This window comes from Malus sylvestris, chromosome 17, assembly GCF_916048215.2.
Source record: "Malus sylvestris chromosome 17, drMalSylv7.2, whole genome shotgun sequence".
In the NCBI taxonomy this organism is placed as follows: domain Eukaryota; kingdom Viridiplantae; phylum Streptophyta; class Magnoliopsida; order Rosales; family Rosaceae; genus Malus; species Malus sylvestris.
The window spans coordinates 7387173-7408097 of NC_062276.1; the positions used below are offsets into that span (position 1 = coordinate 7387173).

Sequence of the window (20925 nt, forward strand, 5' to 3'; positions counted from 1 at the left end):
GTGCAATTTCTTAGGAGTGACTTGAGTCTATCCTTCAACTTTGCTTGTCTTGGAGGATGCCCCCAGCGGTTGAAGTGAAAACTTTGAGTCAGAAGAGCCAAAAGTGATGGTGGTATAGTTTGATTTCACCACATCATCAAGATCTAGCTCGATGATTCCTTTCTGAGCCAGCTTCATGATGAGATCTTTCAACACAAAGCACTTTTCTGTCGGATGACTGATGAAGCGGTGGAATTTACAGTATCTTAGACTGTCGGTACGATTCATCTCTTCCGGCCATCTGCACTCAGGCAAACTGATCACCTTCTTGTCCAACAGGTCATCCAACATGGCAATCACATCAGAGTCGGGGAATGGATAGGTCTTCTCCTCAAGCTCCTTCAAAGTGCATCTACGCATCTCTTGATCACGAAAAGCTTCGGTTTGAATCGCCTTGCCTCGTGTAGGGATTTTGACGGGAGCTGTGTTGACCGTCATTGCTTCCTTGGTGGGTTTCCACGCAATCTTCTCCAACTTTGGCCCAAGAACTTTGTCGTTCTTGTAGTCGGCGATCGTTCTTTCTTCCCATGATGGGCGATGCTCAACTCCATGTCATGGGCGCGAGTGGCCAATTCCTCGAAAGTCCGTGGTTTAATGCCTTGAAGGATGTATTGCAAACCCTATTGCATGCCTTGGATGCACATCTCGATTGAAGAGGTTTCCGAGAGCCTGTCTTTACAGTCGATGCTTAGAGTGCGCCATCTGTTGATGTAGTCAATGACTGGATCGTTCTTCCACTGCTTTGTGCTCGTTAGCTCTAGCATGCTCACAGTGCGACGGGTGCTGTAGAAGCGGTTGAGGAATTTCCGCTCTAATTGCTTCCAGCTGTTGATGGACTCAGGCTCTAGGTTTGTGTACCACTCAAAGGCGTTTCCTTTCAGCGAGCGCACAAACTGCTTGGCGAGGTAATCCCTTTCGGTCCCTGCGTTGTTGCAAGTTTCAACAAAGTGGGCAACGTGCTGTTTTGGGTTTCCTTTTCCATCGAACTGCATGAACTTTGGTGGTTGATAACCCCTTGGCATCTTCAGGGCATCAATCTTCTTGGAGTAGGGCTTTGAGTAGAACAAGGAGGTATGTGAGCTCCTTTCGTACTGTGCCTTGATGGTGTTGGTGATCATCTCCTGCAACTGCTGGATAGAAAGAGATCCCATAAGTGCCGCTGCTTGGTCTGGCTCCGGCTTCACATCGTTTTTCTCCACCTGAGGCTCATCTTCTTCGTCATCTCTTCTCTTTAGTGGATCATTCTCTGGGTCGGGGTTCTCGTCGTCCTGTGGCTCCAGTCGGCTGACGAGTGCAGCGATTTGCAAGTCTTTTTCTTCAACAATCCGTGTTAGCCTTGCGATCACTTCATTCATTTGAGCCAGTTGTTCTTCGATGGAGGTAACGCCGATGGTCATGACTTGTGCAACCAATAAACGTGACTTTCCTTTAGACATCCAAGATGCTGACGAAGAACGTCGTTGGCTGTTTTGGGATGTCATCTTGTGTGCCTCAGCAGCATGCTTCGGTGCACCCAGCAAGGTCAGGTTGATGACAGATTCACACCTTTGATGCTCCCCTTGCTCTTTTAGCGGCACCAACTTTGAAGTGGCATGTTGAGAAGCAGTTGTGGGGCCAATGGATTGTCCGTTTGCGGCGGAAGTGCTTAGGATCCTTCCCTCAGTGGTTGCGAGAACGGCTTGTCCCTTGCTTGATGCCATTGACTTTGAGGTGTGTTTGGATTCCTTGAACGGAGAAAGAGATGAGAGGTAGAGATTGTCCCACTGGGCGTGCCAATTTGTGAACACAGAAAATTCCTGAAACGAAAGAGACAAGAACAACGTGCACAAACAAATATTTGTATTTGAAAATTTTGGGTTACAATCTCTCTTCTATTTGATCCTCTGATTCAATCTCCGTAAGGTGTTGATTTGTGGATGTGCGATTGATCCAAAGGGCCGTTGGGCTTGATCTAAGGATGAACGTTCTTCCAGGGCATGTGGACTTGATCTTGAAGGTGGATTTGAACGGATCTTCAAAGGGGCTTTTGGGCTTGATCTTTTGAAGAACAGTGATGAACGGATCTCCAAGGGCTTTTGGGCTTGATCTTGAAGAACGGTTGGACGTGTGGATTTGAACGAATCTTCAAAGGGGCTTTTGGGCTTGATCTTTTGAAGAACAGTGATGAACGGATCTCCAAGGGCTTTTGGGCTTGATCTTGAAGAACGGTTGGACGTGTGGATTTGTTGATGTTTGTTGATCCAAGGGAGCCGTCGGGGCTTGATCTTGAATTTGGTGGAAGTTCTTCGAGGGGCCGTCGGAGCTTGATCTTGAAGGTGGATGATTGTTGATCCAAGGGGCCGTCGGGGCTTGATCTTGGAAGAATGATGAACGAAGAACGAAGAACACTTTCTTCAAGGGGCGTCGGGGCTTGATCTTGAAGGACGATTTGATGGAGAATGAAAAGGGCTTTCTTAATCCTTCGGGATTTGCTTGAGAGCTTCGGAGTTTCAGAGCTTCAGAGCTTCAAGGTGTAATATCAATTGGTTCCTCCTTCTCTAAATGAATGAATTAGCCTTCTATTTATAGAAATTTCCAAGGCCTAATTTTGAATATAATATCCCAGATGAAATAAGTCGTTTCTGCCAGGTGTTGACACGTGTCCTGTTTGATGACTTTTCCAACTCATTTCAATTTTCGTTGAGTCACACGCTACGTGTAAAATTTATGTAATACATGAGCGTTGACACTTTGATTTATCGGTCAACATTTATTTACCGAAATTTCGATGTCTACAGTAATAACCAACAATAACAACAAAATCTTATCTCACTAAGTCGAGTCGGCTGTATGAATATTATAAGCCACTGCGCTTGGTTTTGTGTCAAACCTTTCGTTGGAATTTTAGAATTTTAACTATCAATGAGGAAATGAGTACTCATTGAGTTGATTCTCAGAGAAAGGATGAAGACTTTTAATTTGTTAACCAATGACTGGTTTTCCAAATTTTCTAAAAAAAGGTAACGCCAACAACTATTGATACTAAAGGGTTTTTTAGCCAAAATGGTCCATGAGATTTGCATAACTCCTTACTTTGGTCCATAAAATTTGAAATCAATAGAATTGGTCTCTGAGTTTGTTCACAATCAATCATTTTAGTTCTTGGGTGAAAAATTATGTTGAATAAGGATCAAAATGACAAAAATTAACCTCAATTTAATAAATAATAGGCCAAAATGATTTGACAAAAATTGAGGATATTTTTGTCATTTTCTCCTTATTTTATGGAGAATTTTCATGGAATGACCAAAATGATTGATTGTGGACAAACTCAGGAACCAATTCTATTGATTTCAAATCTTAGGAACCAAAGTAAGAAGTTATGCAAATCTCATTAGCCATTTTAGCTAAAAAAACCATATTGAAAAGAAAAAAAAAACTTAACAATGTCTAAATGAGCACGGTCATGTGTGGTTTGATTTTATTTTCAAATCCACATCGAACCAATGAAACATTACAGTTGTTGTACTAGCACAACCCAACTAGTTCAACTTATTTCGTAACCGGCTTGTTTTAGTTATTTTCCTTAGTAAGCAATTAGGAAATATTCAGTTACTCAAAAAAAAAAAAAAAAAAAGGAAATATTCAGTTACATACATCAAGGGGAGTACTTCACATTACCAGAAATTACCATTTACTTAACGAAATAAAAACTTTGGTGGGGCAAAAGTGGTGAACATTTTGGTTATTTTTTTTTCCCTAGACTTTAGATGGCGAAAACGTTTGACAGGCAAAGTAACCTTTGTCGGACAAAGTTTTCATGTCAAGAAAAAAAAATTGGAACGTATTATGACATATTTTGCCCGACAGAATAATGGTTTGTATGTTGGTAAGCATAACTTGGCTCGACGAACCATTTTGTCGGGAAAACCTAATTAATTAAATATTTCATTGGTCACTTCTCCCTTTCCTTGGTGACTTAGGGTTTAAGGTTTAGAGTTCGTCGAGAAAAATGTAACATTTTATCAGGCGAAATGAGGGACAAGGTTGGGCGACGGAAGGGTAAAGAGATCTGGATCTAGATCTATCTCTATAGTTGCTGATGAACGGGGTTTGGCAACTGAAAGGCTGCCTTGAAATTTTATGGTTGTTCAACTATTGCTGTAAGTTTCCATAAATTTGAAGTTCTGGAACTACATATACATTATCCTTCTTGTCTGCAAACTTTTTGTGTAGTCATGAGTACCATAGCAAAGCAAAGGTTGGTGCTTTTAGTTCTTTATTTATGCCTCCTATATCTCAAAGTCTATCCTTCCCTTGCGGTTCACACCATCAATGAAAATCAATCTCTTTGTCGCGATCAAACGGTTGCCTCTGCAGGCGGGATTTTTGAGCTGGGTTTTTTTCAGTCCAGGTGATTCTTCAAAATTCTATGTAGGCATATGGTACTCCAAACAAGTAGCATATGAGAGGACTATTTGTGGATGCAAATTTCTGCCTTCTTCTTCTTGGACAAAATTATACCTACAAAACAATTAACACCTTAGGTCAAGGCCAAGAGCCTCACGCATCCACAATGAATGGAGGGGGGCTTTGGCCAAAGAACCTCCGATGCCAAAGTTAGAATTTAGAGAGAAAAATATTTAGAGAGTTTTTGGGAGTTTTGCAAGAGTATGAAACTAGGTTTTGATGAAAATGGGAGCCAATATATAGGGCATAAGGTGTAACTTATGGTTTAATGTGTGATTTAATGGATTAATTAGGCAATTAATCCATTAATTAGTTAATCAACACATTTTTGGAATAAATATTTTGGGGGTTATGTAATTTATACCTTGTGGAAAATATAGGATTAGGATGGATGAAATAACTTTGAATTTGTTACTTATTTTGGGCACTTTTGATTTGGTTGAAGGATGATTGCCCCTTGCTCGCGCGTAGGAATCTCGTTGTACCTCAAGGGTATTTTTGTCCTCTTTTGTCCAAAAATTCACGTGACGCCTTATGATTATTTTTTGCTCCACAAATGCCCCCACACCTGTTGGGCTACTCATAGGAAAGGGCAGCAGGTGTAGAGATCATCTTGCTTTCGGAAACGTAGGATTACTTTATATTTTGATGTAGATTCTCTCTTTAATAGGAAATTAGGTCCTTCTAGGAAAATGAAATAAATTTCTCTCAAAGCCTATTTAAGTCCACCTTAAGTGGGTTATTAAATCAACTTTGGAGAGCGATTTATTCTACCCTACAAGAGAGAGAGAGCTTAAAGGATATTTGCTCCCTCTCCTCTAGCAATCTTCTACATCTTGCCCGTGCAAATGATCGTCCTTCGTTGATTTCTTCATCTTCTCCGTGCCGTACCGATGTAAGAAAAATTTAATTTCTTCTTGTGTTCTTCTTGGATAGTGCTATTGTGGGGCAGCAGTTGGGGTGGTGCGGCATGTCAGCTGGCAGAGGCTAGGAGTCGGCTCGGCATGGGCCGAGGAGGTGTCGTGGCAAGGGCCACTGCTTGGGCTGTTTAGCTTGGCTAGAGCCAAGGACAGCTTGTGCGGCAGGGGCCGTGGATTGAAGTGCTGGGATGTAGTGCTAGACGGGCTGCATGGCTCATGTCTTTTTGGGCTCTTGGTCCTGACACGGGTTAGGCCAGTGATTGAAGGAAAGGAGAAAGTCACGGGCTTCATGAGCTGTTGGAATGCTAGGCATGCAGGCCTCCTGCCTGCTGGAATGCTAGGTTGAGCTCCCCTGTTGAGTACTGTGAATGGCTTTGGCTGCTTAGTTCTCTTCGCCGGGAGAAAGGTTGACTGCTCCCGAAAGATGAGGTAAAGAGGATCAAGGCGGATGCATTGTCTCGTCTAATCGTTGTCGTGGAGCCTACTATGAATGAAGTTGGAAAGAAGATATCTTCCCCGCCTGCTCAAGAGATGCTGGTCGAGAAAAATTGAAGACTTCCTCTGCTACTCATGAGGGTCTGCCTGCTGCCGATATGCTTGTAATTAACATAACTTCTTTCATTGGGAAGAAAAAAAATGAGGCTGCTAGATCTGAGCCTGTGGCGCTTGCTATGTCGAGAATGGCTAGTACGATTGCTGATAGGATTGCTTAGCATAAAGGTCTCGTTATGCCCCCAGTGCTGAAGTCTATACCAAGATGTCTGTTGGGAGCTAAGTCCGGTTCACCTTTGGAGAGGCTAGCTACTATGAATAGCGATAAGGTGGACTTTGTTGCTAAAGTGGCGCCAAGGCCCACTCATTTTGCTGCTGAGACTGATTCGCCTGCTAGGAAGGAAGAGACTGCTCGCGTGGGCAGCTGTGAGAAATCCACTAAACCTGCTTTTAGGGAGGCTATTGAGATCTGTGTGCTTTTGAAACTAGATCTTCTTGAAGACATGGACGTTTGTGTTAAGTTTGTTGATGGCGGTAGAAAGGTTGTTTGCCCAAGTTCCTTTGCGAAGCATACGACCCAATATAGAAGGTCTACTTTGCTTGCTATGATGCATATATAGCAAGGCTGCCAAGGAGGTGGCGAAGACTATGGCAGCTGAAGCTTATTCCTCAGCTGAAGAGATCAAGATGTTGGATTTTGAGCTTGTTGCTTTGAAAAGGTCTAATATTTCTGCCCTCACTTTTCTGCAGCTTGAGACCGTTCGCCAAGATATTGTTGACTTTGAGACTAAGCTTGACGCGATCCAAGTTAAGAATGAAAGTGCAGAAAAGGAGATTAGATGTTACATACCTCAGATTCAAGATCTTGAGTTTGCAATTTCTGAGCTTTGTTTCGCTGCTTATGCAAAGGATGAAGAGTTGATTGCTGCTTATAATCAAGTGATTCACTTCAAGAAGGTCGTTGATAGGCTTGAACCCTAAGTGTTGGAACTTCAAGGTGTACTGAAGATCAACGAAAGTTTGAAGAAGGAAGTGGATGAGCTGCAGCACGTCCGTGTTGGTTTACTTAAGAAGAATAAGCAGCTGAAGGGTGAGAAGGATGTGCTTGAGGTTTCGAGACCTTTTCTATTTCTCCGGAAGACTTACTTGTTTTTACTTTTGAGCTTCCATTGATGAAGTAGTCGGAGAAGTTAGTGCTCAGGCTGGGGCAGTCGGGGGAGAAGTGCAGGATGATGCCACTGCTAAAAGTGTCACAGCTGTTGAAGGTGTGGCGACCGAGTAGTCATGGGATGTCCAAGCTGCTGTAGTCTTCTAGGTAGCCTTTAGGATTTTATATGCTTTTCCTTGTAGCTCTTGTTTTGCTTAAACTTCTTCGACATTTGCTAATTGTTTATAAACATGCTTATTTCGCTTTCTTCATCTTCGCTTCTTTTGTTCATGCCCTAACCTTTAGACTTGATAGACCAATGACAGGCATGCTACTTTTTTATAAGCAGATAAGCTAGCGTAGCCTATGTAGCCGTAAATGTTGGTGTAGAACTTTGCCAAGTTGTTAACATAGGTTGGCAGCCGAATGCCTTACTTACAGAAGTAGACAAGTGCGCGTAACCACTAGGATGTTAACCTTGGCTTTCTCCAATTCCGTAGGTTGCATAGCAAGTATGACAACACTTTAGGACTTGGTGTATGTTGTTCTGTGCTTGGCAGAGGTGAAGCTTATCGACTACGTAGCATGTCGGCAGTGGATAAAACTTCGTATATGCGCGCTAGCTTGTTTAACCTTTCACAAGAATGTGCGGTTATATAAATCTAGCGCGGCTTTACTGCTCGAAGGGCAAGCCGTAGGCAGTCTTCCGGAAATCGTAGGCTACCTTAGTGCACTTGGTAGCAGCTTTAGGGTTCTAGGGCAGCCGTCTGTAGGGCATACTGCATAATATGCCCCCTCATTCTCTAGGGCCCGGTTCCCTACGGATTAGGCCAAGAGACCAAAAATCCTTCAGTTAGCTAAGCCTTGAAAAAGACCATTGTGGCTACTTCTAGGAATCCCGGCGCAAGCCATCGTGCATCTAGCTATATTAGGGTAGCCAGGCTCATCCACGTCTGGATATTCGGAGTGTAAAGTTTATCCTTTCGTCTTGGAGAGCTGACTCATATGGGTGTTGGGGAATTGGTTTACCCTCTTGCACTAGAGAGCATGGTTGGTCATTCGGGGGCCGCAATTCCTGTGATGAGTCCCTAAGAAGGGTGCAGTCTTCTTTTGAAGTGCCAGAGTGATCAGTTGTTGCAAGCATGCAGCCGAGCCAAGTTATGATTACTTTTGAATTCCTCATTGAAAAACGAGTGAAACAAATGAGAACTTAGCTGTAAGGTAAGAATTGCATAACAACTGGATAGTCATCGGCTTGTGAGGTGGTGCCCGTCGAGCTTTATGAGTCTTCGGGCTTTGATGTAGTGGGAGGTCACACATGGTACTTCTTCATATTGTAGGCCCTCCACCACTTTTCAATCTTTTTTTATCGTTTCATGGTGGCGAGGGTGTAATTACTCTTGTCGCCTACTCTGCTGATCTTGTACAGACCTTCCCAGATGAGATCCATTTTTTTTAGCCTTCTCCGCGGGCAATGATGAAGGCTTTTCTTAGGACTAGAACTCTAGGCTGGAACTGCCGGATCTTGGCTCTTTTGTTGTAGCTGGAGAAGAATTGTTGCTGGTAAGCTGCGATGCGGGTGATAGTCTGCTTGCACTTCTCCTCTGCCAGATTTAAGCTTGTGGCCATCTCCTTTCGGTTACTCGTCTTTTGGTGGTGCGATATGCCCATAGACATCCAGGGAGTTCGTCTGGCCATTTTCTTTTCTTACTGGTAGGGGATTTCTTATGGCAGTCGAGGATCATCTTAGTGGATGCTTTGGCCGGCCTATTGCCTTGAGAATATCTTGGCTTAGACATGTGCTGCTTGATGCCATATTTTTGGAAGAACTTCGCCAAATCTTTGCCTACGAATTACGGACCGTTGTCAGTGACAATGGATTAAAGGATGCCAAATCGGCAAATGATGTTCCTCCATATGAAGTGCTTTATGTCCGTCTGAATCGTGGTCGTCATGGGCTTTGCTTCTACCTATTTGGTGAAGTAGTCGGTTGCCACGATCATCTTGCCTTTGCCCCCAGTAGTTCAGCTGGTGAGTAACTGGGAATCAGAATGAATTGAAAGCTTTTTTACCACAAAGTCTTTTGTCATTTGAAGGCCTGCTAGTGGGACTTCGTACTCTGCTTCATTGTTGGATGCTTTGAAACCTAGAATGATCGCCTGCTCGGGCATCGAACCACCTGGGATGACAAGGGCCACGTCTGCTCTCGACATGCAAATGCCAGAAGTCTCCATTGGGTGGAGCATGCGCGGCTAGACTGTGCTCGGCTACTTTCGGGGCATCGTTGGGCCGCTCTGTTGCGTCACTGAGCAAGGGTCGGCTAGGGCCGTGTGGTGCGCAGCAGGAGGTGGTACTCAACTGCCGGTACATGTTGCTCTTATGTAGAATGTTTTAAGGTGACGAGGACAAAACTTGCTTCCGAGTATGCCCTACTAGTGTTCGTCTACCTTTGGTGTGTCTTTTGGGCCGAGTTGTTGCATTCGTTAGAAAACTTTACATCCGCCAGGGTCTACACCTTTATCGTCGCGTGTATGGATTGGGCGGAATAGTGCGTCATGAGGATGCCTGCATGCGTCTGAAGATAAAACTTGACCTTCCAAGTTGCAACAACTATCGCCAAAGTTAGCTTTTGAATTTTTGGTAACATCGAGAAAAGCTTTTGAACTGTGGAATATAGGTAGTCGGCCCCCCATTTCTTCTTGTATGATGGTAGAGCTTATTGCTGCTTCAGATACCGTCAAACATGCGAATAAGCCCTTCACTACTTCCAGTTTGGATAATAGAAGTGTCTCTCCGGGTCTTGATCCCTTTTAAAAGACGTGAAATGAGGCATGTTGAACTCGCGTGGAGGTTCTGCCTGCTCGATCTCGTCCATGAATGGTGACATGCTTATGTTGGTCATGTTCCATCGTAATGCCTCGTCAGTGACTTCGTTGCGTTGGAAATTGCGCAATCGCTTGGTCAATAGTCTCTCTACTTCTTTCTGAATTTGCCTTTGTTGAGGTAGTGGAGCTTTCAGCTGCCCCCAACCGTGACTTATTGGTCTAAGATGTTTTTCCATGTGTTTGGCTCGTCTATGCCGCGGATCTAGTGCATGTAGCAATTTCCTAAGAGGGGAGCGAGTTCTTTGCAGGCTGCCGGTTGAACTTAAGCCATATTGGGTGACTGTTTTTCTCCGTCCTTCGTGCTGCCTACTCAGATGTGAGGTGAATAATGCTCATTGCGAGCTTAGCCACAAATTAACACTTCGCTTGGAAGGTTTCTCATGTTGACTATCAGAGTGTGACCCCAACCGTGAATGTATGTTCGTCCGTGGGCCTAATCGAGAGTGCACGCTCCTCCGCGCGCTAAGACGGGAGTATACATTATCTCGAGGGCCCAGTCGGAAGTGTACACTGCCCGAACGCTTGGTTCGTAGTTGGTCGAGTGGCTGCTTGCTGGAACGTTGCTGGAGAGGTTCTTCGTCTACCCTTGTCCTACTTCGGGAAAACTTGTCTGGGGCACGTTGCATCTTAGTGCACTGCAAGAGCTGGTTCACCAAAATCGTTTGCTGTGCAAGGGCGCTCGTCAACTCTATGACTTGTTAAGACAAGTGTTGTTCGCCACTTGGATTGGAAGAGCTTGGAAGGAATGTGCCTCATTGGGGCAGTGGAAGGGTGGTAGACTCCGAGCGCGAGATTTGAGTTGGGAAATGTCAAATCCGCGAAAAAATATGGTGAGAATACCCCCGGCTCGATGGTAGGTCCGAATGGTTGAGATAGTCTTGGGGTGACTTGGGCTGCTTGGAAAACCATGGGAGCAGATTGGGCTGCGGAAGCAGACTAGGCCACGAGAGCAGACTGGGTCACAAGAATGGGTTGCTCGTTGGGAGTAGGTTGCTCGGCGGGAACAGGCTGTGCCATGGGAGTGGGCTGCTCGACGGGAGCAAGCTGCTCAGTGCGTGATGCATGCGAATGCGAGGCTTGGGTTCGGGCCCGTGCAAGCTTGGATGGCACGGCTTGGGCCATGGTGGAACCTCGTAGTGGTGGTACCACTCCGCCTATGACCACATTTAGCCTCGTGGATCACCGCAGTCCCATTTCTTGAGTATTAGAATTTTCACTTGTGGAATTTTTTAAATTTCTAGCCATTATAATTTTTCTTATACGTTTTATCAAAGAACCCTTGCAAATAAAAAATTCTAATAATAAGAACGTATGAAAAAATATTCAAATGGACTAGAAAATAGAGAAAAACCTTTGTGCGCGAGAGTCTTCTACAAGTATGGATCTCAACTCTTAATGAAAGCACCAATTTGTGGATGCAAATTTCTGCCTTCTTCTTCTTGGACAAAATTGCACCTACAAAACAATTAACACCTTAGGTCAAGGTCAAGAGCCTCACGCGCCCACGATGAATGGAGAGAGCTTTGGCCGAAGAACCTCCAATGTCAAAGTTAGAATTTAGAGAGAAAAGTATTTAGAGAGTTTTTGGAAGTTTTGTAAGAGTATGGAACTAGGTTTTGGTGAAAATGGGGGCCAATATATAAGGCATAGGGTGTAACTTATGGTTTAATGTGTGATTTAATGGATTAATTAGGCAATTAATCCATTAATTGGTTAATCAACACATTTTTGAAATAAATATTTTGGAGGTTATGTAATTTATACCTTGTGGAAAATATAGGATTAGGATGAATGAAATAACTTTGAATTTGTTACCTATTTTGGACACTTTTGATTTGGTTGAATGATAATTGCCTGCTACTCGCACGTAGGAATCCCGTTGTACCTCAAGGGTATTTTTGTCCTCTTTTGTCCAAAAATTCACGTGTCGTCTTGTGATTATTTTTGGCTCCACACTATTGTCTGAGGAGCAATTGGGAACAACCAGTGTCTGATAAATTTTCTTTAGTCTTGAGGATCTCAGATCGTAATCTAGTTCTATTTAGTGAATCCAAAACTTCAATTTGGTCGGCAAATTGGACCTCCTCCAGCACCTCCGCTTCTATACACTCACTGCTTTTGGATAGCGGTAACTTTGTGTTATTAAAAGCTGGGTCTACATCTGAGTTTTTGTGGCAAAGTTTTGATTTTCCAACCCATACATGGCTACCAGGAAGTAGACTTGGATTCAGCATTGTTTCCCAACAAACCCAAATTCTCACTTCATGGAAGAGTTACGAGGATCCTGCACCAGGTCTTTTCTCTCTTAACCCGGGGAGCACTGCAAATCATATGCTGTGGAATAGGTCTACACAATATTGGACCAGCGGTTTATGGAACGAAAGTTCTAATTCTTTTAGCTTGGTTCCTGAAATGAGGCTTAGTTATGTATACAATTTCAGCTATGGCTCGAACAAAAATGAAGGTTATTTCACATATTCTCTTTATGATCCTAAGAGAATAGCTCGATTTGTGTTGTCTACCTCAGGACAAGTCAGCAGCTAACATGGTTGGCGAATTCCAATGGAATTTGGTTTCGCTTCGACCACAAAAACAATGCTGAGTTTATGCTGCATGTGGGGAGTTCGGCATATGCAATGAGGAGTCCTTGCTCTAAAACTACAAAGAAAAATACAAAGATCTGTATTCAAAAAGACCCAAAACTTTGCAGGAAACGATGCGTCCTCCGAGTAAAAAAAATCTACCACCACCGAACCAAAAAACAGAAACAACTTGCAACCATCATTTCCCAGCAACAAACAACCCCTTAATCACCAACTGCAGAGAGATGAAAGGGCTGAGAAACAAAATTCCAGAAAGAGGAAACAGATGAATACAAAAAACACACCCTTTGTTATCCTGCATCTCTTCCATAATTAGCAAAGCTAAACAAAACCCCAAATTAATTTCAAAAAAATTAATAGAGGACATTCCACCCCGATGATATCCTGCATCTCTTCCATATACCATCTGTGCATCTGAGACCAAATAAAAACCTCTAAATTCAAATTAACCACCCATGAAAAGCCACAATACAAACTGGGTTAAAAAATTCGCCCAAATAAAGATTTAATTTTTTATACTTTGGAATCTAAGAAAATCAAACTTACAGTTCGAAACAAAAGAAAACTAAAAAGATGAAAAACCTTACACTGATTCGGTGTTGACTGAGGAAACGAAAAGGTGAGAACGACAGAAAAAGGGACGACTGAAGGCGAGATTCGAAAGAGAAAAACCGGGAGCTTTGAAGACGATAGAGAAGCTGAAATGGGTATGGGAAACCAAACAAAAAGCAGTGTGGATATAGACTGAGGAAACTGTGGGGAGAAGAAATAAGGAAGATAGAACCCAACGAAGGGCATAACCGACTTTTCACTGCACAAATGAGGTAATAAAAAGGAAACTAAGCTGAATCAAAGGACATTTTTGCCATTTTATTGTTAATGAACAGTAACCAAATGTTTGGGTTTTAGTATATATAGATATAAATATATGAGTCGCACATGTTTTCAGTCATTTTAAACCTTATTCAATAACTGTCGTTGCTTACTTCGCTACTTACTGATAATATTCACGTGCAGCGGCTAGTAGACACGCTATGGCCATTTTTTTGAGAAATTAGATGTATTTAGTTTTGGAGTGTTGATGTTGGAGATAGTAAGTGGAAAAAAAAAGACACTTTAAATGCGGTCCTTAACTACCAATGTTCTTTGATTGAAACTTTGGTGGTTTTTAACTTTTGATTGAAGTCCCTCACATTAATGTAATAATGTATTTTTATGTAGGTTATTATATTTTTAAATTAAAAATAAAATTTGTAATTATTTATATTAATAAGATTTTAAATGAAACCCATATTTTATGGGATTAAAAATATTAAAGATGAATTATACTCTCCAATATATTTTGTGTGTGTGTATATGTATATGTGTGTGTGTGTGTGTATGGGTACGTTCATCAAAACTAATCAAAAAATTATTGTACCAAAGCATGGGTATATTTTTCAAAAGCACAAAAAAAATAAGCCTTAATAACATTATTAAATTTCTTCTATTAAACTTGACATGGATACATTCTCAAATCAATGAAAATAGAATGTATCCATATAAGTTAAAAAATGGATTAGAGAAAAGATTGAATGAAATTTTATATAAAAAAATGGGTACATTTTAAATTAAAAAAGGGTACATTTTTAACAAATTGGTATATTTAAGAATGGATACATATAAGCTTAAAAAATTGAAATTTTTTTATAAAAATTTAATGGGTACAAACTTATTCTAATTTTATTTATTTTTATTTGGGAAATGTTTGAATTGAAAATTAATTAAGAGTTTAATAAGGGTGTGAGTATTAAAACTCTAAATCAATTACTTTTTTTTTATATAAAAATTATGTAACTTACATGTAATTCATTAATATATTAATGATAGGGACTTTGATCAAAATCTAAAAATTGATAAGGTCTTAGTTAATGGACATTAGAAACTAGGGACCGGAAACTAATTTTTCCAAAAAAAAAATGCTTTTGAACACTCATCAACTCTTGCTGGATGGGTCAGTATTAAAGTTCTAACTATTGAATTCTTTTAGATCGACGTGTCGGGGGGTCTCACTCTAATGACACCGATACTATCCCAAACTTTACCACCTGCCCAATGCTTCAGATGTGGAGTTTTACCACAAAAGGCTTTGGTATTAGTTAGAGTGAGATAATTATATTTAAAGTCATTGTTTTTCTTTACCCCCACCGATGTGAGGCTGCTAACATAAAGTCATTGCTTTTCTTTACCCCCACCGATGTAGGACTGCTAACATGCTCCCTTAAGTGTAACTCCATTTAGTGGTTCACACTTGTAAATCCACACATCGGTAATTGAAACTCAGAGGTCGGCTCCAATGGAGTCCAAATTTGTTTTCAATTTTTTTCAGGAAGTGACTCTTAAGAACTTAGGATATAGTTATGCGAGACTGATGACTATATAATTTATGTGGTTAAACTTATATAGGCATGGGAATTATGGAAAGAAGGTAGAGGAATGGAAGTGATAGATGAATCAGTAAGGGATATGTGCGCCTGATGAAGCTCTGAGGTGTATCAATGTAGGGTTTTTATGTGTTGAAGAAGCTCCAGATGATCGACCAACAATGTCCTCAGTAATTCATATGCTTGCCAATGAAGCTACATCTCTGCCACCATCCAAAGCGCCTGCTTTTTCAACGAATAAAAATTCCAATAGTGAAGTTGTTGGTTCTTCTTCTCAAGTATCTGTCAGTTTTTCTAATAATGCAGTCACCATTAGTTTGGCAGAAGTTCGATAAAGCTTCGACAATGTTACCTTTCCTAAACACATTTTAACATTTGGATTTATAACGAAAAATAATAACACTGTGATCAGAGTAAAATCAAATGCACAAGAATTTGGCGATGTCTGTTAGGTACCGTTTGGTATGTGGGACGGGACGGAACAGAGTGGGACGAGGCGTTCCGTCCCATGTTTGGTGGGCCTAAAACGGGTGGAACGCGCTGTTCCACAGGACGAATTTTAGGTGAATTTTCGTTCCACCTCACCCCCTTGGAACGACTCGTTCCACGTCCATGGAACACAAAATTATAACCTCTCCGTCTCCTTCTTCTTCCTCCTTGTTTCCATCCGAGGGCATCTTTGCTCCCTCTCCGTTCCGTCCCGTCCTGTCCCGTCCCGTTCCGTCTGCATACCAAACGATACCTTATATAACTTAAAAGAACTTCCTTCTTTGAATTTCACAATTCTTATCTGCAGATGTCCTAGCTTCAAGGCTTCATTTACAACTATTATTATTTTGGCAAATGAGCGTGCTTCACAACTTATGTTGGTCTGATTCAGGTGCGTTCAACGGTAAAACACGTATTCCTCATGCCTCAGTTATTTGTCTAGGCTTCTTTTTAGCGTCGATTCTTAAATCTTTTACACATTGTAGAGCAATATGAATATGAACACGTTGTAGATCAGTTAATATGTTAGAAGAAACTGTGAGTGCGAGATCGGATGCAATGAGGTTAGCAGTCACCAAGTACGTCATTATTAATTAATTGATCTCATAATCTCTCACAAAGGGATGCCAGACAAATCTAATAAAGCAAAATGTCGGATAAAAAAAAAAGGAACAAGAAAATTTGGTTGGTGGAGATAATGGGATTCTCATTCACACATTACCAACTGTTTATCCCACCCAACCGTTAGAACTTTAGTGGCCCACCAAGAAAGCTCAAGCCCCATCCCCTTTAAAAGATGGGATTTTCCAAATGGATTTGTGTTCATATAGAGGGATAGTCAATTAAATCTTTTAGCGGAAAACTTTGGATCGAATTCTAATCTCTGTCTTCTACACATACGTACATCACGAGATTACACCACAAAAAGGAGTATTCTATGGACGCTCTATAGAACTTGAAGGTCGTCAAGTTAGCTATATGTTTGAGTTCGCCTCCTCGAGTCCTTGGTCGATAGTGATAACCCTAGAGGATGACCTAGTGTGTTCTTCTCCCTTCTCTGAAGCTCTCGTAGACGTTATGCAGCTAATTCTCACATAACTAGATGGTGTAGTTTTGAGCTATCTTCTCTAAGCTCTTTATGTCAATTCAATTAGGCTCAGTTGCTTACCTAAAAACTTTAGTAGTGAAAGTTGAATAAATAGATTTGTAAACCTAAGGAAGAGTGAATTGGTATATACGTGCAAGCAATCCCGTTATTTAGACTGCTAGAAGCTTTGTATGAGCAGTGAATAACGAGATGGGGAGGCTTCCCATGGTCTGAACTGGAAGAAGAAATGACGACTGTGACAGGCCAAAAATGTGAAAGTATGTGGAAAGTCATACCCACGTATAAGACACATATACACCAAAGAGCAATGGGCTATTCAGCATTTTTATTTTTATTTTTTTCATTTTTGCTTTTTATTTCAATTATTGTTTTCTTGCAAAAACGGCAAACTGTGTACAAATTATACACGAGAACTGTTGAATATAATATATTGAGGTATGGTGAAGTTACAATTTTATATTTGTTAAAATAATAGTTGGTATAAGTGCTAGAATCAACCTTGTCCTTCTTTACCCAAAAAATGGGTAGTACATGAATTCTCTAAGGTCTCGTTTGGTACGCTGTATAAAGCATCGGATTGGACTAATAGTACGGAGCCGGGTGTTTGGCATCTATATGTATTAAATAATCACCAGATTAAATAGTCCAGACCCACCTATTTTATACAATTAATGTACACCCACTTAGTTATACACTCTGAAACCATTGTATTATTTAGTCAGGTAGAAAACACTCTTGCTCGCTTGCTCTCTCCGTTCCTTTCATCGCTCTCTCCCGTCCCTCTCACATCACTTGCTCAAGAATCTTAGGTTCTTTTTCTTGCCTCTTTGTTCTCCCCTCCTATTTTTCTTGCAATTTTCCGCGGCGGTTGCTAGTGGAACTATTGCACATAATTGGCGACGGGGCAGAGTGGGAGAATTGCTTGACGTCGCGCTGGGCTTCTTTCTTGAGAGCCTTATAGAGGAGCTCATCCTCGTCCAGGTTGTCACCGTTACTCGACATTGTTGGGGATCTTGTCCCCCTCTCTCTCTCAACTCAATTTTACAATTTTAGATTCCGAATTTCTGAAAAATCCAGAAAAATTGTGAATGTAGAAGGATCTGAACTTGTTTTCCACCAGAAAATTGCGGTCCAATTATATCACACAACTATATATTTGTTAAGAGTTGTTCCACATTGGTGAGGGACAATGTTGGCTATGTGCTTATATGATATTGGGCTACTTCTCATATTGCCAATTGGTTTTATGGTGGAACCCCAATTTCATCATGGTATCAGAGCAGGTTGTCCTCGTGTGAAGCCAAACGGCCATACGCTCTCCACGTCACCCAATTGTTATCCACGTGTAGACTTGAAAATCCATCATACATGCGAGGACATATTGAGAGTTGTTTCACATCGGTGAGGGACAATATTTGCTATATGCTTATATGATCTTGGGCTACTTCTCATATTGCCAATTGGTTTTATGGTGGAACCCAATTTCATCAATATTTACATCGGTTATGGTTGGTATTTTGTTCAAATTGTTTACGACTAGAAAATTGAGAGATTTCATCTAGGTTTTTGGATTAAATAATAATTGAATTTTTGTTATGAGGTAATTAAACTCAAAATTGTGCAAGCTTTCATCTAGGATTTTGAAGGAAATTGAAGGTGGTGATGAATTGATGAATTGATGATAGATTTAAAATTAGGTTTTCTTGGAAAATATTTCAAATCGGAAAAGATGATAGGTTTTGCTGGGAATTGATAATGGGATTTGATAAGAATCGATAATAGGATTTCAAAATTATGAAAGGCTTCATCTGGGCAATTTCATATGGGAAAGATGATGGAGAGAAGAAGATGATGAGTTGGGTTTTTACTTTCTCGTTCTTATTAGTACAGTACCAAATACAGTATAAATAATACGATAATTAGTCTGATGTTATACCAAATGTTGGACTAATTTAGTCAGTGTTATCCAATGACTATTTATCCTATTTGACTGAAATAGTCAGTACAGTCCAAACTGCCAAACGAGGCCTAATAGATTGACAAAAGGAAATGATGTAATCACGATCTCATTTTTATGAGGACTTCCATGGCACGTTATAACTATGTTAACGTGACATTACATGTCAATAATGTAAAAAAATGTAGAAATTTTTATTCTTTTGACATTTTATTATTAATATAGAACATGACATATTCACAATAACAATATATAGTGTCATGTAAGTCGATCTCTATTTTCACACATTACCTTTCAATATTTTATACTTATGCTGATAAAAAGTTGCACAACAAAGTGTGTTCAGCAACCTTCTAAACTAAGCAAAGGAGGATGAGATTCTTAATGCCAACGTGCGACCATTTCTTATATGTGAAACAAATCAAAGCCTACTTCAATGGAAGACATTTCATATCTATAAGTAACACTTTTTGGCACGTAAATATTCTTATTTCTAAAGAGTAATGCAGAAGAGTTCCTATATTTTCCGGGAAAGAGAACGACCGACCTAAGCCCAACCATAAAAGAGGCTTTTTTTAGCCTTTGACCGACTTTTCATCTTCATTTCATGTGAACATGTTCAAAACTAGTTATGTAAACCAACTTCCATCCAATGTGATGAAAGTCAAAAGGCAGTCTCATAATCTGAAGTCTAAAGGCATCTTAAAGTGACAATAATATCCTTCATCACAAGTCATGAAAGTCATATTGGATGTAACTACCAAAGGAAACTACCCATGTCCATCGTTTGAATGCTCTTCCATGTCCGTAGAAATGTGATCGACATATTTTAACCGAGCACATTTAATTATTATTTCTGTAAAAATTCTATCTAATTATTTATTATTTAGTCAACTCAAACAAGTTAATGATTTATATGTTAATATTTTTATAATGAACCGTCCAATATTCTGATATATATAAATAAGAAAAAGATATGTATTTTGATTGATTAATTTTTATCCAATTCCAGATACGATAACAATGGCCCTAAATTTTCTTCAAAAGAATAAAAAAAAAAAATGAAACAATGCCCCTAATAGGTGGGAGAGAAGACACCAACTTTATAAAATGACATAATTAGCCTTGACAAGTTTCTGAGAAATAGAGGAGGCAACCGCTGGCCCCTGCAGCTGTATAGAATCAAAGCCGACCAGCAATTAATCCACTGTTCCATTTCTGTCATCCGAAGGGAGACCACAACCCTCCTCTTTCCAAGAACCCCGTTCCAGTTTCCGCCCTCCTTACCTTTTCTTCCATAATATAAATCCTCCACACCCCTTCCATGTTTTCCTCACACAACCAGAAACCAACATCTAATTTCTCTCTCCAAAACCCAATACATACATCAGAGAAAGAGATTATCATTTTAAATCCCACAAGATCATCAATCATCACCTATGGCAGGAGTTGGAAAGAGGGCTGCTGACGATTTCGAAGACCTGCTGCCGCAGATGGCGGATAAGCTCGGCGGCGAGGGGCTGATAAAGGAGCTGTGTAACGGGTTTCAGCTGCTGATAGACAAGGACAAAGGGGTCATTACGCTGGAGAGCTTGAGGAGGAATTCTGCCTTGCTGGGTCTGCAGAACTTGAGAGAAGACGAGCTTGTGAGCATGGTGAGGGAAGGTGACATGGACGGTGATGGCGCTCTGAACCAGATGGAGTTTTGCGTTTTGATGTTCAGACTGAGTCCTGCGCTGATGGAAGAGTCTTGGATTTGGCTTGAGCAAGCCATGCAAGAGGAGATAAGCGATAAAAATAAGAGACCCTAATTTCTTGATCCGTTGTTTTGATTTGTAAGTAGAATATTATTGGTAGTGAATTTAATCAAGGAAGAGTTTTACTTTTCCTTGGATTATATTCATGGTTTTTTTTTTTTTTTTGGTCAATATATGCATGGTTATTTCTTCATGGTTTTACTTTCAACGTTCTTCGTCCTGAAATAGTCAAATTTGAAAAATACATTGAAATAACAGGCACCTTCTTTTAGTTGTAATTCTTGGACGTGGTGTGTATGTGTGTGTGTATATATATATATGTGTGCGCGCGCACGCGCGCGCCTGTGTGTGTATACACATACATCGATTTTTTTTACAAAGAATTTATAGGGATCTTGAAACCATACGTATTAAAGTTAAGTCCAAGTATAACTTCTTTATAAAGATATGTAACTAATACATGCGTAATTATATTTCGGAAAATTGGTTGGAATAGCATTGTTGCAAAATGAACAATCTAAATAGCACTCTTCCTAAACTCTAATCTGCACTAGTTCTCTTTTGAAGAAAATACTCATTAAAAAAAATTTATGGCATCCAATATGGCATTGTTATGGCCTCGATATTCAGTCAAAATGCTATAAATCTGCTTATGG

At 40.6% G+C, this 20925-nt stretch overlaps 1 protein-coding gene and 1 long non-coding RNA gene across 3 annotated transcripts; one reads left to right on the plus strand and one right to left on the minus strand.

Annotated features, from left to right (window-relative positions):
- Positions 1-4174: 4174 nt before the first annotated feature.
- On the minus strand, positions 4175-13268 carry LOC126610843 (uncharacterized). 2 transcript variants are annotated; one of them, XR_007618624.1, is made up of 4 exons: positions 13123-13268; positions 11748-12949; positions 11284-11387; positions 4175-4542 (listed from the first exon to the last, which is right to left on the minus strand). It is a non-coding gene; the product is annotated as an uncharacterized LOC126610843 (long non-coding RNA). The 2 variants fall into 2 exon arrangements; XR_007618623.1 differs by lacking the exon at positions 4175-4542 and having other exon boundaries at positions 8029-11387.
- Positions 13269-19673: 6405 nt separating this feature from the next.
- LOC126609869 (calcium-binding protein PBP1-like) lies at positions 19674-20547 on the plus strand. The gene has a single exon (XM_050277800.1). The coding sequence runs from the start codon at positions 19952-19954 to the stop codon at positions 20321-20323; it is 372 nt and encodes a 123-aa protein (XP_050133757.1). The 5' UTR covers positions 19674-19951; the 3' UTR covers positions 20324-20547.
- The last annotated feature ends 378 nt before the right edge of the window (positions 20548-20925 follow it).

Coding starts and splice junctions, on each gene's coding strand:
- LOC126609869 (XM_050277800.1), top strand. CDS start 19,952: ATGGCAGGAGTTGGAAAGAGGGCTGCTGACGATTTCGAAGACCTGCTG.